The sequence below is a fragment of the Mustelus asterias genome, chromosome 19 (genome assembly GCF_964213995.1).
Source record: "Mustelus asterias chromosome 19, sMusAst1.hap1.1, whole genome shotgun sequence".
Taxonomy (NCBI): Eukaryota; Metazoa; Chordata; class Chondrichthyes; order Carcharhiniformes; family Triakidae; genus Mustelus; species Mustelus asterias.
In genome coordinates, this window is record NC_135819.1 from 34,369,606 (window position 1) to 34,393,254 (window position 23,649).

The 23,649-nt window shown below is 41.6% G+C and overlaps 1 protein-coding gene across 2 annotated transcripts; it reads right to left on the minus strand.

The window, feature by feature from the left end:
* Nucleotides 1-1,983: 1,983 nt before the first annotated feature.
* On the minus strand, nt 1,984-23,351 carry golt1ba (golgi transport 1Ba). 2 transcript variants are annotated; one of them, XR_013500154.1, is made up of 6 exons: nt 23,230-23,348; nt 18,725-18,816; nt 12,907-13,085; nt 12,470-12,551; nt 3,307-3,698; nt 1,984-2,709 (listed from the first exon to the last, which is right to left on the minus strand). XR_013500154.1 is itself a non-coding variant. In XM_078235312.1 (5 exons), the coding sequence occupies exons 1-5, from the start codon at nt 23,252-23,254 to the stop codon at nt 3,660-3,662; spliced, it is 417 nt and encodes a 138-aa protein (XP_078091438.1). In that variant the 5' UTR covers nt 23,255-23,351; the 3' UTR covers nt 1,984-3,659. The 2 variants fall into 2 exon arrangements, 1 of the variants encoding a protein (XP_078091438.1); XM_078235312.1 differs by having other exon boundaries at nt 1,984-3,698; nt 23,230-23,351.
* Nucleotides 23,352-23,649: the final 298 nt, after the last annotated feature.

A 23,649-nucleotide genomic window follows, 5' to 3' on the forward strand; every position in this document is an offset into this window, starting at 1 on the left:
TCCAGAATAAAGTGTGTAGTCTATAGTCAGTGCACAGTCTAGGACTGAATTTGAAAAGCACCAAGCCTATATGAAAACGTCTCATGCAAGACCACATTTGGCCTGTGCAACACTGAAGCCTACGAGAAGTTATGTCAAATGTAAACGTCAAAATCTCATCACTGAACTGCTTCAAAAATTTACAAATGCCTAACTTGTGTATAATATTTATTTAGAATGTGGGTTTGAGTCAATCAATTTTGAAGATTGTATAAAAAAGTTAAAGGGGAAGGATGTAGGTAATGAGTGTGGTGTCCATCTCTTTATGACAGTACGCAGAAAACAGTCATTTGGCTTGAGGAATCGATGGGAACCGAGAGTGATCACCAAAGAGGGTGGAGTCCTCTGTCAAAATACATCTGGAAGTCATGGAATATACATACAAGGATTCGAGCAACCAAGCAGGCTGCAAACTCCTACATAGTTTCTCTTTATTGATAAAGAACTTTTGTTCCGAATTAAGCCCGAATTCTCCTGATGACGCCTGAAGTGCCACTGTACAACACACCTCTGCAACTTCATGTGTCTTGGCCCAGACTTCACCTCTGCTGAAACAACTTTTATCAGTCCCAGACTCAAGTCCGTAACAGCCTCCCTACTACTGAAATCCACTGCTGACATCCTAGTCCAGCTCAACCAGCCCTACCTGTACCAATTTCCACTGCCTTCCTGTGCCCAAATATTCCCAAACCCTTGCCTGATTTTAAAATCTCTCATTCTACCTGCTACAACCCTCCCAATCAGTTTGGATATTCCATCTTCTCAACCTGATTTACTGTGCACCTGCTCCTCTCGTATCGTGGTTCAGTCTTCAAACGTTAACTCTCTTTATTTGGAGAATTTTCATCACTAAACCACTAGCTTGTTTCCTACCTCCCCAGTTTCAAAATTGTCCTAAAAATCCTCTCTTGCATTGCCTGCGGTCAATTCTCCTGCCATACCTCCCAATTTCTTATTCTGTATCAATCCCATGAAGCAAGTTATTGTTTTGCAATAAGAGTAATTACAAGATGACAGGCCTAGGAATTGTACCACAGATATCCAAGATAGTGCTACAGAACCTTGCTGTTGAAATGGAAAAATGCATTGCTTATATTTGAATAACCATGCCTTGCTTCAGAATCAGACCTCACTAGTTGTTAGGGCATTGGAACTTCAAACACAACAGAAGTTGACAGATGAGCAGTGACTTGGGGAGAGGGGATGAGATTTCACTTTTCCAGGGGTCACCTGAAGTGTTGTTGAATCATTTCCCTTTTCATAATGTGTGCAGTCATTAGTCAAACTGTAGCATATCTGCAGCATAGCTTTGGTGATCAAACCCAACAAAAGACAAACTCCAGACTAGCCACAAAGTGAATTCAAATATCTTCAGAATATACTTACACAATATTTTTGATTCAGAACACCAGCACTACCACAGTTGCAGATCGGCTGCATTGCCAACATTTGGCTTATTTTAGCTACATCACGAAGACAGTTTAAGAGTCATTTTTGTCAAGATTGTAGTTTCCTAACAGTGTCCTTTCCACAAGTACCCACCTGCTTTGAGGGCTGTGGAGACCAGAATGATGGATTCTGCAATTTGTTGGTTTTAAACTCATTGAAGTGAGAGACAGGCTAGGCTTGAGACTTGTGTGCTCCCGCAAACCTGTTGATTTTAGGGACATCAGATTTCTTACTTTCTTCACTACGGTGCTCATCAAATCAGGATAAATTCTATTTTCCAACTTAAAGCTATCTTTAAAGACAAACTGTAAAACAGAAAGACCTGCATTCTCACGACAGAGATGAAAAAGAGATGAACACAATGATTTCCTGACTTCCTCCCCACAATCAGTTTAATATAACAGTATAAAAGGTTTGTTCAATAAAGGTGTGTAAGTTTGGAAGGATTGGCATATTAAATGCGTGCAAACTTTTCTTTTCAGTACAATAGAAAAATGTGGACAACCATAATTAACTTTTATTTTCTTTCTGCAGTCTAGAAAGATGACAGAATGTCATGTTCTGGGCACATATTCACAAAAGATGCACAACGCATTGACTTCCGCTCTCAAGGTGGACAGCGGCATACAAAAAAAAATGCAATTCTGACATGTTTGGCAGTTGCCATATACATTGCAAACAAACTCTACCTACTTTGTGCTGAAACGAGTACTAGAATTTGCAGTCTTGGTTTGGTGTGCAATCAACTCGAATTCTATTCCTTTCAAATTTGAATTTTGTTTTTTTCTTCCAAAACACACCCTCATTCTTGATTACACTCTTGGCTGATTTTCCCCCAGTAGTTTATGCTGCCAGCTGAGCTAGCATCTTAGACACAATTACTTATGAAAACGTACATTCCATGAAACTTGCACCAGCCGTTCTGGTGGTTTCATATTGTCTCACTTAGTTTTGACGTCATTTGGTTTCTGAAGTTGCAAAGTCAACAAACACCCTGACGGCCAATGAACCAACATAAATGTTAACATTAGTCTTTTCAATATTTCAAACAAGTGATCTGATATATCAGTTCAGATGGCATCAATCTCTAATTCTAAAAGAGGTGGACTTTCTTTTTGATCAAAAATAATATCCATGCCAGAGGAAGTCAGTTATTTTTACTACTCCTGCTGTTAAACAAAAATTCTTCCATTGGCAGATAAATATAGGGATTACAAAAACCTGCACAGAAAAGGAAAACAACACTTAGTAACAACTACATTATGAAGGGAACATTTTGTTAAAAAAGTCAGTGATAATCTTTTGCTTCAAACATTTATTTACAATAGTTTAACACCAAGAAGAACTTGCATGTTTGAAAAGATAACCTTTCTTTAAAAAAATCTGCTTACTACCTATAATCACCATTTAAAGGTACATAATAAGTCAGATGCTCGTTTGCACAAATTTCCTGCCAAATGAGGCAGTCACAAAAGATAAAAACTCATCATTAACCTGGTCTTCGCAGGTATAACAAGAGACAATGACGTGATCAAAAATAACTGCAGGGAGAGAGACACACAATTGGGGCAAGACAATCATGAATGCAAGCTAGTTATTTTATCTAAAAGATAAGATCAGCCATACATATATTTTTAAGTGAAAAATGGGACAAGGCCTGTTCCATTCAAGTGTTTCAAAACTTGACTTGCAAACCAAGAAGTGGCGAGGTGAGATGGAGTCCTTCTGATTTTTCAAACTCGTTTTAGTTGAACAAAGGTTCAATGTTATAAAAATCAAGGTGTTCCTTCTAAGTCGGTCTTTCTTGGTCCAACTCACCCAGTGTACGGTCCACTTCTTTCCGGCTAGTCATTGAGCAGCATCGACGGTGGTGGCAGTGGAGCCCACAGCCCATCTTGCCCTTCCTGCTGGACGATGGTGGTGCAAAGCATCCCACCCAAAGGGACATCGAGAACATGGGGGAGGGGAGGAAAGGTCAAAAAGAGTGGAATTCAAAGCCATGACCAGCTTTCCCCCCTCTATGACAAAATATTTTGTAACAAAGAATGTTATCAAGTTTTATTTGCTCCTACACAGGTAACTCAGTAAAATATAAATTTAGAAATGTTTGCCTCAGGTAAACCTTATAAATATATTATACAGTATACTTCTGTAGTTGTCCATCCAGTCTGTTATACCATGCTGTTGCTTTCGCCAACTTTATCTACAAACTGCAAAAATAAAAAGGAAATTGTAATTAACCAAAATATAAGAGGTGTTATTACATTAGGTTTGATATTCAATAATGTTCATACTGTTGTCTTACATCAGTGACAATTAGGATACACGTCCAAAACTCATTGCTGCACTGCCTATGTACAAATCAATACAGTTAACCCACTTCACACTACGCACTGATCTAAAGAGCAGGACTAAAACCAAACTAACTCCTAGACTCCCATTATCATAGAAATCATTTAAATCAAGTAAATGATATCCTTTGAAGGCATTATTGATTTAACTTGACTGCATATTTAACATTAGGTTATATTGAAATGGAAGTTGAACTGTGCTTCTGATCATAACTTTGGCAGTCCTCCATATTTGTGCCAAGTAACACAACTTTCTGCAGCAAAGTAAATGAGAAAGCTTCTGATCAGGGCAAGCTCCCAAGGAGGTATTTTCTCCCCTTCCCCAGTGAAGTCTATGCTACACTACATCCGATGCAACCTGTTTCCAGCTCGAAAACCAGCTAACAGTTTAGCACGCTATTACCACGATTACATTCCAATTAGCTCAGCAGCCATCATGGGGGTCAAACAAGTTGATTGCATTATTGCTGGAGTTGATTTAGCTGGGCTGTCTTGTTAATGTATATCCCTGGAAAAGAACTGGAAAATAGTCAAGGGGGAAATCAGTTTTTAAAACAAGTGCAGAAGCAGGAAAGGGGAAGAGGAGAGAGAGGAAGAAAGAATTAAAACCTGTGCTAGGGTAGAGGACAGAAGTGATATTGGATGGGTGGTAAAGAAACAGAAGATGGGTCTACAGGAGCTGCAAATACCAACAGCAGAACTGTTAAGGACCTACTCGCAAAATAATGGGAAGGCTGGTTTTGATCTCAAATTGTTGAACTCAGTATTGAACCTGGAAATTTATTAAATTACATCTCTAACCCTTTCCAGTTGACAAAAGGTCACTGATCTGAAACATTAACTCTCCATAAATGTTATCTAACCTGCTGACTATTTCCAGAATGTTCTTTTTTTGTTCCATGTTCTTCTATTATTCTTGATTTTTATTGTCCAAGATACCCCTAGTAATCCTCTCAACCAACTCATGTGGTTAGTTTCTTTCACTTCATAAACTTTCATCATCTATTGTACCTAATTATTTTTAGCCTTCCATATCGTGCTTAATCTTCCAAAAGCAGAAGCCAGTCCAATCCTTCTGTTCATGAATCACAGCAAACATTCCATGACTACTTTGGTAGCTAGTCTCCACACTTTGAACACAAATGTAGATGAACAATAGGCATTCGTAATCCAAAGCAATAGTATGAAAGATACTGAGTGCACGGGGATACAAACTGGGGCTGTAATTAGGAGAGATACAGGATCATAGAATCCCTACAGCACAGAAAGAGGCCATTTGGCTTATCATGTCTGTACCGACTCTCCAATAAAGCACCTTACTCAGGCCCTATAATGCCACGTATAATCCAACTCCCCTAGCCTGCACATCTTGGCACACTATGGAACAATTTTGCATGGCCAAGCCACCTAACATGCACATCTTTCGAGAGAGATCTTTTTCCATAATTATCTGAATAGTAAGCTTTCTAATCTAACTTATAGTGAGGGAGAGAGGGACAGTGCAGTTTGCAACATAATAGCACTCCTAGCAGGATTCTCGTCTAGTTCCCTGATCAAGGAATATGCACAGCACAACGATACTTTAGCAAAAGGAAATAGAAAATAAGATAAAACATCTCATGTTACTGATGGACTACGAGTATGTTTCAAATACTCAACTGCTCATTGATACTAATTGGTATGGTACAAACACCTCCACCAACCACTGCATCAACATTGGAAAAGAATGTTAACAGAATTCAATCCTGTTGCCATCTCCTCTGCACTTTCAGCAGTCAAAAAACTATGCTGAGATCATAGCATAAGTGGGGCCAAATCTGATCAGTATACTACACAATTTCATATCAGATAAAAAAAGCACCAACTTTTGAGATTAACTCTGATAATTGGATGTTTTTTTGTTAGAATCTTTAAAGACTATTCCAATAGAGTCAGTGAAGCATGCCATCCAGCCCAAAGAACATTAAGGTCATGGTATTTCTATCAGCAATTATATTCCCTAAGAGCCACACCATCTTTGGGGAGTTGGACATAGCAAGTGGCTTATTGGAAAATTGAGAGTGCAGCCATGGTCACTATCCACCCATTAGTCTCAATGGATGACAGGTTGCAGGCAGCACACTTGTGACTTGTCAATAGGCTGCCCTTTGCGTGCGAGTTCTGACCAGTGGCATAGGATGCAATTGCCCTATGTACCTCTTTTAGCTCATCTTGCAGTTTGTAAATTTAGGTTATAACATAGCGCAGTAAAAAAAAACTGAACTAAACTGCTGTAGGCAGCAGTGTTCCCTCCAGGTTATGCAAACAAAACCATTATGAAAATGTAACAAGGTACGTACTTCATGCTCAGCCTCCTTTATGATATCGTCAGCTTTAAAGATATTTAACGGAACAATTATTAACAAGTAGCATAGCACCAGCAAATTCATTCTTCAAAGCATTAGATGCCTTGATTCTGTAAACATTTTCTTGCAGGTTAATTTCAACAAAATACAAAATGAACGGAATGCATAATAGTGGATGATTTAAATGGAAAGGTGCTGTGAATTGGGAGTTTGAGATTTTAAACGTGGACTCCCAGAAACTGTTAGCTTAGGAGGACTTTCTGCTACAATGTGTAGGGATGACAATGTTGATTGACACTTAATGGCAGAACCATCAATAATTTTAAAACAAGTTGAACTTGAGAGTTGGACACTCTTTGCCTGCATAGAAAACAGAAGCTCCAACAGGGTCAGTGTTGTTGGTCAGCCCATGCCTGTACGTTTTAAATAAGGCCAATTTAAAAGGTCACTTTAATTTATGAGTTTTTTTGGTACGACTGACTCTTCTACTTTTGCTCACACCACTTCAACCTACTTTAACACGACTAGCATAACAAAGTCCATTATTGAATTTCCACATGGAAATGATTCACAACTCACTTTCCCTTGCCATTCATCTATGCAACTTTTTTTAAAAAATGCATTCGTTCACAGTATGTGGATGTTGTTGGCTTATTGCCCACCCATAATTACCCTCAAGAAGGTGGTGGTGAGCTGCCTTCTTGAACTGCTGCAGTCCACGCCGTATATGAATAACAGGAGGGAATACCAGGGTATAGACCCAGCGACAGTGAAAGAAGCGCGATATAGTTCCAAGTCAGGATGGCGAGTGACTTGGAGGGGAACCTGCAGGCGGTGGTGTTCCCATGTCTCTGCTGCCTTTGTCCTAGATGGTCAGAGGTTTGGAAAGTACTTTTGAAGGAGTCTTGGTGAATTGCTGCAGCCCATCTAGTAGATGGTACACACTGCTGTGTTGGTGGAGGGAGGGATGGATGAAAATTGATGAAATGCAAAATGCTGAATATCATAAAGGGAGATGAGAACATTACAGTACAAAAAGTTGCAACTATGCAACAGTTTATACCTTCAGCATAGCCTAAAGCAGCTCACAATGTACAAATTACATTTGAAGTGTGGTTGGCACTGCTGCTCTGTTGACAAACTAAAGTTTATTTATTAGTCACAAGTAAGGTTTACATTAACACTGCAATGAAGTTACTGTGAAATTTCCAGCTCCTGTTGGGGTCAATGCACCTAACCAGCACATCTTTCAGAATGTGGGAGGAAACTGGAGCACCCGAAGGAAACCCACGCAGACACGGGGAGAACATGCAGACTCCACACAGACAGTGACCCAAGCCAGGAATCGAACCTGGGTCCCTGGCGCTGTGAAGCAGCAGTGCTAACCACTGTGCCATCGTGCCACCCCCAAGGGTCAACTGTGCATAGCTAGGTACCAGAAACAGCAAGTTAAGATGAATGACCAATTATTTGTTTCTGGTGCTTTTTGAGATTGCAGTATTGGCCAGATACCATAAGACCTTGTAGCATTAACCCCTGCCGCCTGCTTCATTAACAGGAATCTTTATATCCGGCCCAACAGGAAGATAATCTTCCTGATTGGAAGAGGGTTATCTCTAGACACTAGATCTAATAATACAACACTTGATCAATACTGTACTGGACTATTAGAATGGGCTACCTATTCAAGTTCTGCAGTGGGGCTTAAACCTACAATCTCGGAATTAAAGGCAATTGAGCTATTAACTGTTCCAAGTGACACAATCTTACAATATCAAGACATCTTTTGCATCCAAGTAAAAGTTTTCACAATTAGGATAAGCATCAGTTCTGCCTTTAAATAGCTGACCTTCCCCAGCAAGTCCACTATAGTCAGCAGATGATCGGAGATGTGTCAACTGCCGCTAAAATACAGAAAATGCTGGGAATACATTCAAGCTTTTGAAGAGAAATGGCAGCTTACATTTTGGGTGGGTAGCATTCAGAACTGATGGGAGGTTTCTGACGGGAAAAACATTGACCTGTCCTTTTCTTTTTGCAAAGCTGACAGACCTGCTGAGCATTGCTGGAATTTGCCTTTGCTTTCACAATTTCCAGCATTAGTAGATTTTAAGAAATATATATTTCCACCAAATCCATTCTCACCCTGCCCCTTCTGCAAACTACAATTGAATTTTACACAGAGCAAACAAGACTTTGACACCCCCCCGCCCCCACAGCGAGATGGTAATTAAAGCATTCTGAAATTATAAAACTGAAAATGAGATGGGATGGAAAATCTAGGTGGAAGTCCCACAAACAAGAAGTTATTACAAGGATTATTCGATGGAAAATTTGTTGTGGAAATCTGCTTAAATGCAATTAATTTCCATTTTCTGCAATTAATAAATGCAATTACTTTACTTCAGTTAGGGCAAAGTTAACAGCTGCCTGCAGTGGAAAATATTCACATTTGCCTCGATGGCACAGGAAGATGCAGGCCAAAAGCATCCTCTACTCTGTCCTAATAAAGTGTGCACTCACTCCATTCGCAATTTCCATTTTCCCCGGCAACTAACCTTCTGCATCACAAACTTCAACTCAAGAACCACTGGAAATCGGTGAACCCGAGCAAGTAGATTTTTGTGGTCTTCCTAATTTACCGAATTATTAATTTGCTATTGCCATTGCTGTAAATGAAAGGAAATCGCTTAAGGAATGCATCAATTCCTATTACGGTGAGCTGTTCAAAATGTTTTTTAATTTCACTGTTTCCCATCAGATCAAATAAATTGCTCGCCTGCTTTCTGAATCTTCAATCCTAATGCGTATTAAATATGAATGAATGATTATTACCTAGCCTTGGCATGTCTTCCTCATCCTTCAGCTGAAGTTCATCTTCGATATTCATTGACATTGCTCCCCCTGTCCCATCCCTGCTGCTGATTTGGAGTAACTGACACATTTTAAATTTGCTTTTTCAATAATTCCACATTGTGCAGGCACTGTCCAGGCTGCCTCTCTGTTCTGGTGTGTATCTGCCCACTTTGCTGCCATTACATATCAGAGAGTTGTAGAAGCAAACAAGACCTACGCTCGAATTAGAGTCTACGGGTACTCCTATTAGTCGGGGAAGGCCCACCACACTTTAAAGAGAATAAAATGAAGTTGTATTTTAGTTCATATGTCTTTTCCTTAACATGCCTGAAAATATGACTATTATCCAAGCAATAGTTAATACCAAACTCTGTGCATAAGATGACAAATGGCTTAATGAGGAGGATTTGTTGACGCACAACTCAGAACTAGAATGCTCAAGAAACATTTCAGATGCTTGGGTATTTTTGCACTATTCACACACTCACGGTATATGTGGTTCCTCATTTGAAAGGACAAATAGGTGACTTATGTTATTTATTGACATGATTCAAACAAATTAATGAAGGCGGAAACCAATATTCCATAAGATTCAATTACTTTTTATCTCCTGCGGAAAATGTGATAAGAATCCCTCAATAAGGAGCTATAGCCATAAATTCTTCAATCCCATGCTCAAAATAATGAAGGGCTAGTCACTTTGAGCATCCTTTAAATCATCAAGGACTAACCTTCAATACCAGTTACCTGTAGATCAAAATAAACACTGCAAAAACAGTGACTTGTTGCATTAATCCCAACTGACTGCCAGATTATCTAAGCACTAACTCTTTGAACTACCTAACACGGCAGATTCTTCCACAAATTACACAACGGCGTCACCCAAAACAAAAACTTGATATGCAGAAAGAAAATGTGTCAATAAAATACTTTGGGGCTTAAGTGTTGCCCATCGCCCTAATACAAAAAAAAGTCTAACAGTTTCCACTGTAAAAATACCAAATCCACCTGTTAGTAGCTGAATACCAGAGATTAAAATGACTCTGCTAGCAATTCTGTGGTGAAGTCACATACTTATACTCCTGATAAATGGATGACAGCTGGAATACTGTAATCACAGTTGTGGGCTCACATCTATGCCAGGAAGTTCAGTTTATGTACTACCTATAAAAAAAGATCACACCATCTTCCTCAGTGACATAACTCTACCACCACTAGAAGGTCGTTTTAAGACGAATCAAAATTGGAAGTAACTAAGTGCTAGATATAATTTGAGTTGTTTCAAATGAGAATCTAAGCATTTATTTCCCATGATTTATTCCACCTTTAACCAACTTTATACCCAATTTTACCTGAGAATTACCAATGTTTGTAGTGCCACGATTAGTGTAAAAGATTCAACTGATAAGTACAATACTTAAAATAGTGAAAACAATAGAGCCAAAGAGCATAATTCATGTTTAGAGCAGCTTTATGGGTGGATAATTCTCAGTAGCTCATCCATGTAACTGTTCTTTCCTGTCTGAGATGGACAGCAAGAGTCAGCAGATTACTTGACCACAGGAAGAATGACAGACATATGGATCTCTCTGGATGAATGAAATTGTTTCTTAAAGAATTGAAAGGGGTCTTACATCCACTACGACTCTGGAAATGTGATCTACACACTTAATACTGTTTGAAGAATGTCTTTATCGGTCCTAAATTTACTTTTTACTGTTTAGAACATATCCTCTTTTTCTACACCTACAGTTTAACTTGAAACAGCAATTCACAAGTCTAGAAAAGAAGCAACTATTAGCTGATTTTAAAAGCTGAAACTTCTATTTTTCTTCAGTCTTTACTCACTAGGACCCCCCAACCCAAATCATCATCCTCCTGGTTCTTTTCTTGCCTCCAATGCTTGAACATATTTTGTTTTTTGGCAGTCAGAATTGGATGTATGCTCAAGCTATGGTCCAAGCATATTAGGCCCGTAACTAGTACTAGCCGTGATAATTGATGCTCTCCATTGACTAAACATGATGTCAAACTTAAATGCACCGATGTTTCCATCAGCAGCTATTTAAACACTGTTTAGGCCATGTATTTAAATTTGTCATACTTTACACCTGTTGGGGTTATATTCCATCTGCAACTGTTCTGCTCACTTATACATTTTGCTGAACTCATTTTGCAATTTCTGACTTGCCTCTTCCAACTCTATTGTCTTGAATTTGGGATCATCTGCAAACTGGATAATTTTGCATGGAGTTTGAATCTAGGTCATTATGTAAAGCTGGAGAATGGCAGCCCTGTCCTGAGTCATATTGCACTTCCTTTATTGTGGCAAGTCTCATAATTAGAATTGTTCATTTCCTAACCCATTCTCTAGGCTCTAGGTCATAGGGTTTACACAGTCCACTCGAGTTGTTTCTCCCTCAAATACAATGAAGCTTGTTAGGCAGGATCTTACCTTTCTGCACCAACTGTTTGATACAGTTGATAATGAATTCTGTTCATATGAAATGAAAGTAAAACAAATGGATTGGCAGTGGTTCATCACCAATTCGGAAAATGCTCTCATATTAACCCATTCTCAATCTACTGGTATCTCCACATTGTTCACTGACCTCTCAACCGCATTTCATAAATATCTTACTTAGTTTTGCAGCACTGGACCAAATTATCTATATTGTTCTAAGATTTTTGTCATAGTTCTATCCCTCAAATCAAAGCCATTGATTTTACTTGGGATACCTTTAGGAGCGCTTATTATTGTAAGTCATTAGGTTGCTACATAAAAAAGGCAGCAATTATATTGTTCTTGTACAAGACCTTGTTTACACCTAATCTAGAATGAGATTTTTTTTTTGGTCCAATATTATACCCTCATCTGGAGGATATCAATGCCTGCGCCTCTTCCCAAGGTACAGATGGGGGCTAATAGATTTTTGCCCACAAGCACTTAAACACAAGAGTTTTTTAATGCAAGGTGCAGGAGAGAAATTTCCTAGATTTTTTTCCCCTCCCTTTAACTTGGTTCCCCCCCCGCCCCCGTGAGGGATCATGATGCTCAACTGTACTATGACTGTATGGGATAAGCTCAATGGATCAACTGATGTTTTTCTGACCTCTACTTTCATAAGTACCCACGATCGCTGCTGAATTCAATAAAATCCCGCTTCAAACAACTCAACATATTTGAAAGGTTAACACTGCATTCATGGAATTCTGCAATTTATGCCCACTTTTTAGTTCTTCCCTTTCAGTTGGTAGAACACTTAAAATAGTTTGACAAAATAACAGGCCCAATAATTCATCCCTAATTATTGACTGTGGACTTAGGAACCAAAATCTGTTAAGTGCACCGCTAAGAATTCAGAATAAAAAACTTATTTAAACGGCATGATAATAATCTAACATGCACTGAAGAATATAAATACTTACTGAGCTTATTCCAGGTAAATTCAGAATAGAGCCTAATATAGGCACTCGTCTAATAAAGCCAACCACCACTGGAAAGAAACCCCTGGCAGAGAAAGGGAAAGAAATAGACTCTTAGAAAATGAAACTTTTAGAGTATAAAAAACTAAAACGTCTAATGGACATTTTATTTATAAGATACTAGGACAAGATAAATAGCTTCAGTTAAGAAATAAAATACGAGTTAGGCTAAGTGAGGTTTTATAAATTTAGCTACAAATACTAAAATCCACATGACTTCAAATAGTTAATTCCAGCCTCTGAATTGTCCAATTAGAAGAAGTTGATTGCTTTTTTTTGTTAAATTATACTACCCAAAAGAAATCAACTATCCATAACTTTAGCACACTTGGCTTTACGGTGAGTGGAGTGGATAATGAATCACAGTACGAGTCCCTTACCTGAATAAAAGAAAGAATCCATAAATTTCAAGGACCATGCCTATTACAGGCCAGCCAACCAGCACCACAAAAATGCCACCCAGAAAGAATCCCGTAGCTTTCATTTTGTGCTTTTGGAAGAAGAACCTGAAAGTCCTTTCTAAGCCAATTACAAAGGACAAACCTGCCACAAATAAAATCTGTAAAAGAATAAGATTGTTGGAATGACTAACTTGGATTACACCCAATATAGAAATCCATGCTTTAAATTCTAACTCAATTCCTCCACCATTTTACCTTCATCAAACACAGTTTATCATTCTGAAGTGCAGGAATCATTATTTATCATCTACATCAATGACTTGGATGAAAGGACCAAAAGTAAGGTAGCTAAATGACACCAAGATAGATCGAAAAATAAGTTGCCAACAGAAGGTAGAAAGTCTGCAAAGAGACAAATTAAGCGAGTGGGCAAAAATTTGACAGTGTATAACCAGGGTAAATGTGAACTTGTCCACTTTAGCAGGTAGCACATTCGAATTTCTATGGAGAGAGAGATTACAGAATCTGGTGGTACAGAGGAATCTGGGTGCCCTGGTACATGAATCACAAAAAGGTAGTATGAAGGTACAACAAGTGACTAGTAAAACAAATGGAATGTTGGAACTTAGTAGAAAGGAAATGGAATATAAAAGTAGGGAATCTTTCCTGCAGCTGTACAGGGCCTTGGTGAGACCACATCTGGAATATTGTATATAGTTTATTTGTAAAGATACAACTGCACTAGAAGCAGTTCAGAGAAGGTTCACGTGATTCATACGTGGGATGAGGGGCTTATCTTCTGAAGAAAGTTTGAACAGGCTGGGCCTTCACCCATTGGAACTTAGAAGAACTTATTGAAACAGACAAGATTTTGGAGGAGTCTTGCTAGGGTCAATACTAGGAGGATGTTTCCACTTTTGGGGGAGACTAGAACTCGGGGGTACAGTTTGAGGACTACGTTTTAAGATGGAGATGAGGAGAACGTTATCTCTCAGAGGTCGATGGTCTGTGGAATTCTGTTCCCCTGAAAGCAGTGGAGGCTGGGTCATTGAAATTACTCAAGGTAGAGTTACAGATCTTTTGATAGCCAGGATCTTAGTGAATGGTGGAGCAGACTTGAAGGGTTGAATGGCCTACTCTTACTCCTGAGTCTTATGTTCCTCAGATCAGAAGCAGTCTTGTATTATGACATTGGATATTAGCTGAGTGTTCTGCGAATTAAATGACTTGAGTTGTCCTTTAGGAGAGTTCTTAAACAGTCAATAAAGACAGAGAAATCATTTGTGGGCAGAATTTCCTCCTATGTTGCAGGTTTGCGATGCACTTTGGGGGATGAATATCTAGGGATAAAGTTTCCGGAATCCTATACAATTTAAATGCCTTTTCTACATATCTGCATTTCATAAAGTTCAGCTGCAAGTTTCCAAAACAGACATCAGTTAAAAGCGTTGCCACCAGGATTTCAACATGCGAGTGGCTACTTTAATTTTTCTATCATGTTCGTTGAGGGAAAAGAAAATCCAGCAGTTATCATTGCATTCTGTTCTTCCAACTTAGATTGTGTCCGTAGAGAGCATTTTGAGAAGAATTAAACCAAGCCAAAAGAACAGGGACCAAGCAGTAAAGCCCGTCAACTACTGATGCAGGTAGCAATGGGAGGAATTAGGAGACAGCATCACAGAGGTCATGCCTCACTAACCTGGTGGAGTTTTTTGAAGAAGTGACCAAAATGATTGACGAGGGAAGGGCCGTGGATGTCGTCTATATGGACTTTAGTAAAGCGTTTGATGGGTGGAGAGGTGGCTAGATGGGTGGAGAACTGGCTTGGTCACAGAAGACAGAGGGTGGTAGTGGAAGGGTCTTTTTCCGGCTGGAGGCCTGTGACTAGTGGTGTTCCGCAGGGCTCTGTATTGGGACCTCTGCTGTTTGTGATTTATATAAATGATCTGGAAGAAGGTATAACTGGGGTGATCAGTAAGTTTGCGGACGACACAAAATTGGCAGGACGTGCAGATAGTGAGGAACATTGTCAGAAGCTACAGAAGGATATAGATAGGCTAGAAATTTGGGCAAAGAAATGGCAGATGGAGTTCAATCCTGATAAATGCGAAGCGATGCATTTTGGTAGAAATAATGTAGGGAGGAGCTATATGATAAATGGCAGAACCATAAAGGGTGTAGATACGCAGAGGGACCTGGGTGTGCAAGTCCACAGATCCTTGAAAGTGACGTCACAGGTGGAGAAGAAGGCATATGGCATGCTTGCCTTTATAGGACGGGGCATAGAGTATAAAAATTGGGGTCTGATGTTGCAGATGTATAGAACGTTGGTTCGGCCGCATCTGGAATACTGCGTCCAGTTCTGGTCGCCACACTACCAGAAGGACGTGGAGGCTTTGGAGAGAGTACAGAGGAGGTTTACCAGGATGTTACCTGGTATGGAGGGGCTTAGTTATGAGGAGAGATTGGGTAAACTGGGGTTGTTCTCCCTGGAAAGACGGAGGATGAGGGGAGACTTAATAGAGGTGTATAAGATTATGAAAGGCATAGATAGGGTGAACGGTGGGAAGCTTTTCCCCAGGTCGGTGGTGACGTTCACGAGGGGTCATAGGTTCAAGGTGAAGGGGGGGAGGTTTAACACAGATATCAGACGGACATATTTTACACAGAGGGTGGTGGGGGCCTGGAATGCGCTGCCAGGCAAGGTGGTGGAGGTGGACACACTGGGAATGTTTAAGACTTATCTAGACAGCCATATGAACGGAGTGGGAATGGAGGGATACAAAAGAATGGTCTAGTTTGGACCAGGGAGCGGCGTGGGCTTGGAGGGCCGATGGGCCTGTTCCTGTGCTGTATTGTTCTTTGTTCAAAAGAAGCATATTATATAACAGTGAGGTACTTGGCTTCATTATCAATATCCTAAATCCACCTGATCACACCGCTTGCAGTGCACAAGAATCTTTCCCACTGGATTCCTATACTCATTCAGCTCCATATGCATAAAACCAGGGATCAAACCGATTGCAACATATTTTTCTGCCCCCTACTAGACATAATACAAGTAAGAAGTCTCACAATGCCAGGTTAAAGTCCAACAGGTTTATTGGTAGCACAAGCCACTAGCTTTCGGAGCGCTGCCCCTTCATCAGGTGAGTGGGAGTTCTGTTCACAAACACGGCATATAAAGACATCTCACCAAGGCCATCCCCGCACCCCCACTTCTTGCCTTCAAACAACTGCACAACCTCAAACAGACCATTGTCCGCAGCAAACTACCCAGCCTTTAGGAGAACAGTGACCACGACACCACACAACCCTGCCACAGCAACCTCTGCAAGATGCGTCAGATCATCGACACGGATGTCATCATCTCACGCGAGAACACCATCCACCAGGTACACGGTACATACACTTGCAACTCGGCCAACGTTGTCTACCTGATAAGCTGCAGGAAAGGATGTCCCGAGGCATGGTACATTGGGGAGACCATGCAGACGCTACGACAATGGATGAATGAACACCGCTCGACAATCACCAGGCAAGAAATTGAAAGAAATGTCAGAGGTAATAGTGGATGCGTTAGTGATTATTTATCAAAACTCGTTGCATTCTGGGGTAGTGCCGGTTGATTGGAAAACGGCTAATGTTACGCCGCTGTTTAAAAAAGGAAGGAGACAAAAGGCGGGTAACTATAGGCCGGTCAGCTTAACGTCTGTAGTAGGGAAAATGCTGGAATCCATTATTAAAGAGGAGATAGCAGGGCATCTGGATAGAAATGGTTCGATCAATCAGACGCAGCATGGATTCATGAGGGGAAAGTCGTGCTTGACGAACATGTTGGATTTTTATGAAGATGTGACTAGGGCGGTTGATGGAGGAGAACCGGTGGATGCGGTGTTTTTGGATTTCCAAAAGGCGTTTGATAAGGTGCCCCATAAAAGGCTGCTGAAGAAGATTAGGGCACACGGAGTTGAGGGTAGTGTGTTAAAGTGGATTGGGGACTGGCTATCCGACAGGAAGCAAAGAGTCGGAATAAATGGGTGTTTTTCCGGTTGGAGGAAGGTAACTAGTGGCGTGCCGCAGGGATCGGTACTCGGGCCGCAACTATTTACCATTTATATAGATGATCTGGAGGAGGGGACGGAGTGTAGGGTAACGAAGTTTGCAGACGACACAAAGATAAGTGGAAAAGTGAATCGTGTGGAGGACGGAGAAGATCTGCAGAGAGATTTGGACAGGCTGAGTGAGTGGGCGAGGATATGGCAAATGGAGTATAACGTTGATAAATGCGAGGTTATACACTTTGGAGGAAATAATAACAAATGGGATTACTATCTCAATGGAAACAAATTAAAACATGCTACCGTGCAAAGGGACCTGGGGATCCTTGTGCATGAGACGCAAAAGCCCAGTCTGCAGGTACAACAGGTGATCAAGAAGGCAAATGGGATGTTGGCCTATATCGCGAGGGGGATAGAATATAAAAGCAGGGATGTCTTGATGCACCTGTACAGGGCATTGGTGAGGCCGCAGCTGGAATACTGTGTGCAGTATTGGTCCCCTTATATGAGGAAGGATATATTGGCATTGGAGGGAGTGCAGAGAAGGTTCACCAGGTTGATACCGGAGATGAGGGGTTTGGATTATGAGGAGAGGCTGAGGAGATTGGGTTTGTACTCGTTGGAGTTTAGAAGGATGAGGGGGGATCTTATGGAGACTTATAAGATAATGCGGGGGCTGGATAGGGTGGAGGCGGAGAGATTCTTTCCACTTAGTAAGGAAGTTAAAACTAGAGGACACAGCCTCAAAATAAAGGGGGGTCGGTTTAAGACAGAGTTGAGGAGGAACTTCTTCTCCCAGAGGGTGGTGAATCTCTGGAATTCTCTGCCCACTGAGGTGGTGGAGGCTACCTCGCTGAATATGTTTAAAGCGCGGATGGATGGATTCCTGATCGGTAAGGGAATTAAGGGTTATGGGGATCAGGCGGGTAAGTGGTACTGATCCACGTCAGATCAGCCATGATCTTATTGAATGGCGGGACAGGCTCGAGGGGCTAGATGGCCTACTCCTGCTCCTATTTCTTATGTTCTTAAGAGTGTTCTCTTCCTGTTGGGGAACACTTCACCGGTCACGGGCATTCAGCCTCTGATCTTCGGGTGAGCATTCTCCAAGGCAGCCTTCACGGCACACGACAACGCAGAGTCGCTGAGCAGAGACTAATAGCCAAGTTCCACACAACCTCAACAGGGATCTTGGGTTCATGTCACACTATCTGTAACCCCCACAACTTGTCTGAGCTTGTAAAATCTCACTAACTGTCCTGGCTGGAGACAATACACATCTCTTTAACCTGTGCTTAACCCTCTCTCCACTCACATTGTCTGTACCTTTAAGACTTGATTACATGTAAAGACTCACATTCCAACCATTATTTTGTAAATTGAGTTTGTGTCTTTATATGCCCTGTTTGTGAACAGAACTCCCACTCACCTGATGAAGGGGCAGCACTCCGAAAGCTAGTGGCTTGTGCTACCAAATAAACCTGTTGGACTTTAACCTGGTGTTGTGAGACTTCTTACTGTGTTTACCCCAGTCCAATGCCGGTATCTCCACATCATGACATAATACAAGAGCAGGGATTCTTTTCAGAAGAATAGGCAACAGACATGAACAACACTAAGTGCAACTTGGCTCCCCTATTTTCTAAAAAGCCTATGATCAGCATAGTACAATACATCTATATAATAAAACGGTTGATATTTTAGAGAAGCACTCCAATTCACTAATGCAAACTTACATTTCCTATCGCGAGGAGTGCCTTGTCAAAGAATAGAACCATGCCAAAGAACAGGAAAAACACGCCAAAGCCTGTTAATCCCATTCCAATTTCTGCAAGGGAAGAAAATAGTGATATTACAATCCGATTCACTGATCTATTCACACTTTTTAACTATCACTTAAACTGAGCTAAAATAAGTTGATCCAACAGAATTTGAATGAATTTAATTAAAGATAACAAATTTAGTGTCTATTTAACTGCATAAACTTCTTGCTAGATGTAGAAGAATATTCTGATCACACAAAGCAGCTTAACGCTAAGCTTTTAAATGCAACTACCAAATTTCCTAAATCTGCTATATTTTCCATAGCTTGAGCTTCAAAAATGTAACAAAGGCAGAAAAAAAGGCATTTAAAGGATACCTTTCATGGCCATAGGATATTTCGACAGGACAATCAATGAAGTACTTTCACACTGGTACTGTTACAATGTAAACAAGGTGGCAACAAATGGTTGTCTGTTTCTGATGTTGACTGAGGGCTATTTATTACAGTAAGAAGTCTCACAACACCAGGTTAAAGTCCAACAGGTTTATTTGGTAGCAAATACCATAAGCTTTCGGAGCGCTGCCCCTTCGCCAGATGGAGTGAAAATTTTCACTCCATCTGGCGAAGGGGCAGCGCTCCGAAAGCTTATGGTATTTGCTACCAAATAAACCTGTTGGACTTTAACCTGGTGTTGTGAGACTTCTTACTGTGCTTACCCCAGTCCAACGCCGGCATCTCCACATCATGGCTATTTATTAGTCAGGACACCACAGAAAACTCCCTTGTTCTACTTTTGAAATAGTACCAGGTAGATAGGTCCAATTGTGCAGCATTTATTACTGCATTAGACAGTTGGCTTAGATCCTGTGCTCAAGTTTCTGGAGTGGGATATAAACTCACAAACTTCTGCCCTCAGATGAAAATGCAGGGTTATGGTGTTTTATGTAGCTCTCTTAGCTGGCATTCAATCAACAATCTATGCTCACGAATTGCAACTGAGGGACCACATTTGGTCCCTGGTTGATAAGTGGCAAAGAACATTTACATCACACAAGTTCTGCTGTCCATCTATGGCGAGAGAGAGAGAGTATTACTTTCCACTGACATCACCCAGTTAAATCCTCCACCATCAACATCCTGGGGTCACCACTGACCAGAAACTAAACTATATCTGTCACACAAATACAATGGTTACAAAAATCAGCTCACAGCCTGCGTGTTCTGCAGTGCGTAACATCTCCCAATTCCCCAAAACTCATCTACCATCTTGTATGAGCCAAGAATCTGATGGAAGAATCTCAACTTGCCTGGATGGGTGCTGCTCTAACAGTACTTGAAGAAGCTTGGCAACATCCAGGATAAAGCAGCTGCATAACTAGCGCCTCATCTACCACTCAAGCACTCACTTCCTTTAACGTCAGTGCACTGTGGCTGCAGTGTGCGCCACGTGCAAGATGAAATGCAGTAACTCACCAAGGCTACTTTGACAGCACCTGGAACAAGGTGGGCAGTAGACGCAAGGGACCAGCACCACCTCCCAAGTTCTCTGCCCTGTCACACACTACCCTGGCTTGGAAATATATTGCTGTTACTTCCTTGGTGCTGGGTCGAAGTTGAAGCGCTGTGTAGGTGCATTCGCCACATGGAATGCAGCAACTTATGAAGAGAGTTCACAACCACCCAAGGAAAATTAGGGATGGCTGGTAATGCTCACTCATCTCATGACTACATGACTAAATATGACACAAATCTGATAAATCATATTTTTCACTAAGTGGGAGCATTTTATTGGGTAATGCTACAAACAAAAGTAATATCTGCTAAATAAATGGGTATTGGTTTCTTACTTTTTATGCATAAAAGCACAATTTATTTATCCTTTGTACACAACGTATACAGGCAAAGTGAAGATCGAAAGGTTCATTCAACTGTTCAGCACTTGGGTGTCAGCCCCTAACTGTCATTTACACAGCTGTGATTGAAAGATCGTAAGGAATTAATTTGGAGCATAGCAATAAAATCAACGATACTACAATCCCGATATTTGCATTTATTTCTTGAAACTAACCTGAGAGGCGAATATTTACACTACCTGTGAGAATATTTGGACTTTGCACAATTGCACAGCTGGAGGCATATGACCACTTGGTCGATGTTAAGTGTTTTCTGGTGCATGAGCTCTGATCTGACACTTTATGAGATGATGCTCAGGGATGTGACAATCTACCAGATGGCATCTCAAACTGTTTAGGCTTTGTGATGTAGAGGGTACATCCCAATCTGGTGTGAAGCTTGTTTTACAAGTTGCTATATATTCTGTTGAATTCCCATGGTGTTTAAGGCAATCTACTGCTCATTTTTTTCCCCTAATGTCATTTGGGGAAACAAAACATTATGTGCTTCAAGTATCCTACATCATGACAATGGACCACACTTCCAAAAGTACTAATTGATTGTGAAGCAATTTGGGACATTCCATGAGGTAAAAGGGGTTTTAAATGCAAGTTTTCTCTTTTAGATATGCACAGAAGTTTTCATCTCTCAGGTAGACTGCAAGTCACAACCTGCAGTGCAAGCGACAATTAAGACCGGTTATTATGGTATAATTACATTTATACCCGACCTGAAGTGCAGATTCACCCCATTTCAAAGGAATATTTCATAACAATTTAAGCTTGCCTAAATCAATTTGAAATGTATTGCTTACAAGTGTACCTGACAAAATAAAATTTAGGTAAGTGTTTTAACACATTCTTCAGAGGAATGGATTGCTTCATGTAGACATGTTGCTCCTTCAACATTTGTCTTCTCACATCATACGAGGATAACTCTTATCAGACACCCGAATAAAAACACAACTGCTCTGATATTTATAATTAAATTTTCTCTCATAAATTTTTCCCTTTCATGCAATGAGTTGAGAGTGGCCAGGATTAAAAATAAGACACATGCTATAGCACTTTACTCAGCCAGCCCATTTCTAGTTGGCAGTCTCTTTTACACCAGAGACAACCAACTGTTACAGCAGCATTTACACCATGGCAACCTTGGCTCAGTAATAAAACTTGTGCCTTTTAGTCAGAAAATTGTAGGTTTATGTCCTGCTCCAGATATTTGAGGACAAGAGAAAAAGATCAAGGCTGACACTCTGGCTTAGTGAGGGAGTATCATTCTAACCAGTCTGTAAACTGAGAATCACACTGAGGCCATTTGGTCCATCTCCAATCCATGCTAGTGCTCTGCAAGAGCGGTCTAACTAGTTCCATGCACTCACTTCCCTATATCGACCTGCATTTTATTTTTCCAAAAGTCTCCTCTGCTCTCGAGTTAAATGTTACACAGTCATTCTAAGAGGAGAAACAGGGGTTTTTCCTCACTGGGATACTGGAGTTGATTGATGCAATAACACAAATTGTTACAGTTCTTTCCACAGTGTGAAAGATGTGCTGGTTAGGTAAATTGGCCATGCTAAATTCTCCAAAGAAGTGCCAGAGTGTGGCAACAGTAACTTCACCACAATGTTAATGTAAGCCCAATGTAAACAAACTTAAAAGGGGTTGGTGATCACAGGGCTGTTTGTGGGATCTTGCTGTGCACAGGAGGAATCCCACACTATCAGAGAGGCAGCTCTCTCAGCCTAACCAACCGGTGGCACAGTGGTTAGAACTGCTACCTCAAGCGCAAGAACCCAGGTTCGATTCCCAGCTTGGGTCACTGTCTGTGCAGAGTTTGCATGTTGTCCCCGCGTCTGTTAGGATTTCCTCCGGGTGATCTGCTTTCTTCCCACAGTCCGAAAGATTTTTATTCATTAGTGACACAAGTAGGCTTACATTAACATTGCAATGAAGTTACTGTGAAAATCCCCTAGTCGCCACACTCCAGCACCGGTTCGGGTACACTGAGGGAGAATTTAGCATGGCCAATACACCTAACCAGCATGTCTTTCAGACAGTGGGAGGAAACTGGAGCACCCGGAGGAAACCCACGCAGATACGGGGAGAACGTGCAGACTCCACACAGACAGTAACCCAATCCAGGAGTCGAACCCAGGTCCCTGGCATCCATGTGACAAATGTGTGGGTTAGGTGATTGTCCATGATAAATTGCTCCTTAGTGTCAGGGGGACTGGCTCGGGTAAATGTATGTGGTTGAGGATAAGGCCTGGGTGGGATTGTGGTCAGTGCAGACTCGATGGGCTGAATGGCCTCTTCCTTACACTGTAGGGATTCTAAACGGCCATTGTGGAGAAGGGGCGCTGCTCACAGCCTCCTGCTGGATCAGGACTTCTGAGGGCCGGTCTGCCTGGGGTGTCCCTGGCTGCTCCCGGAGCCGGGACTTCCAGGCCGCAGCCAGGCCCAGGGAACCGTGCAGAAAGGAGCCGAGCCAGGCCGGCTTCCCCCCTCCCAATCTCCGCCGGGTCACACGGCCAGCGCGCACCACCACCCTTCCCGCCGGAGCGCCGCCTCCCTCACTCACTCTGCGAGTCCGTCAGGGAAATCATGTCGCCAGCCGCTGATTCTCATCCAGCTTCGCCAAATCCACATCAACCGCCACGTCTTCCGGAAGCAACGCGCCTCCCCCTAGTAACCAGGCCCCCCGCTTCCGGGGGCGGGGCGGCGCGGCGTCGATAGGCTCCTCCCCCCTCCCCGAGTGACTGACAGACAGCTGCGGCCCGGCACATTGACAGAAGGAGGCCGCTTCTCTGATTGGAGGAGAGCACCGGTGACGAGCGATGAGTGGGCGGTACCCTCAATTCCGATTGGATGATCTCCCTGGCTGTGAGTGATTGACAGGGACTGGTCCTGGCTCTGATCGAAGGCGCGGGGAGTGGAATGGGCGGGACCCTCGCTTCTGATTGGAGGATAGCGCCGCCCTGTGTGATTGACAGCCACAAAG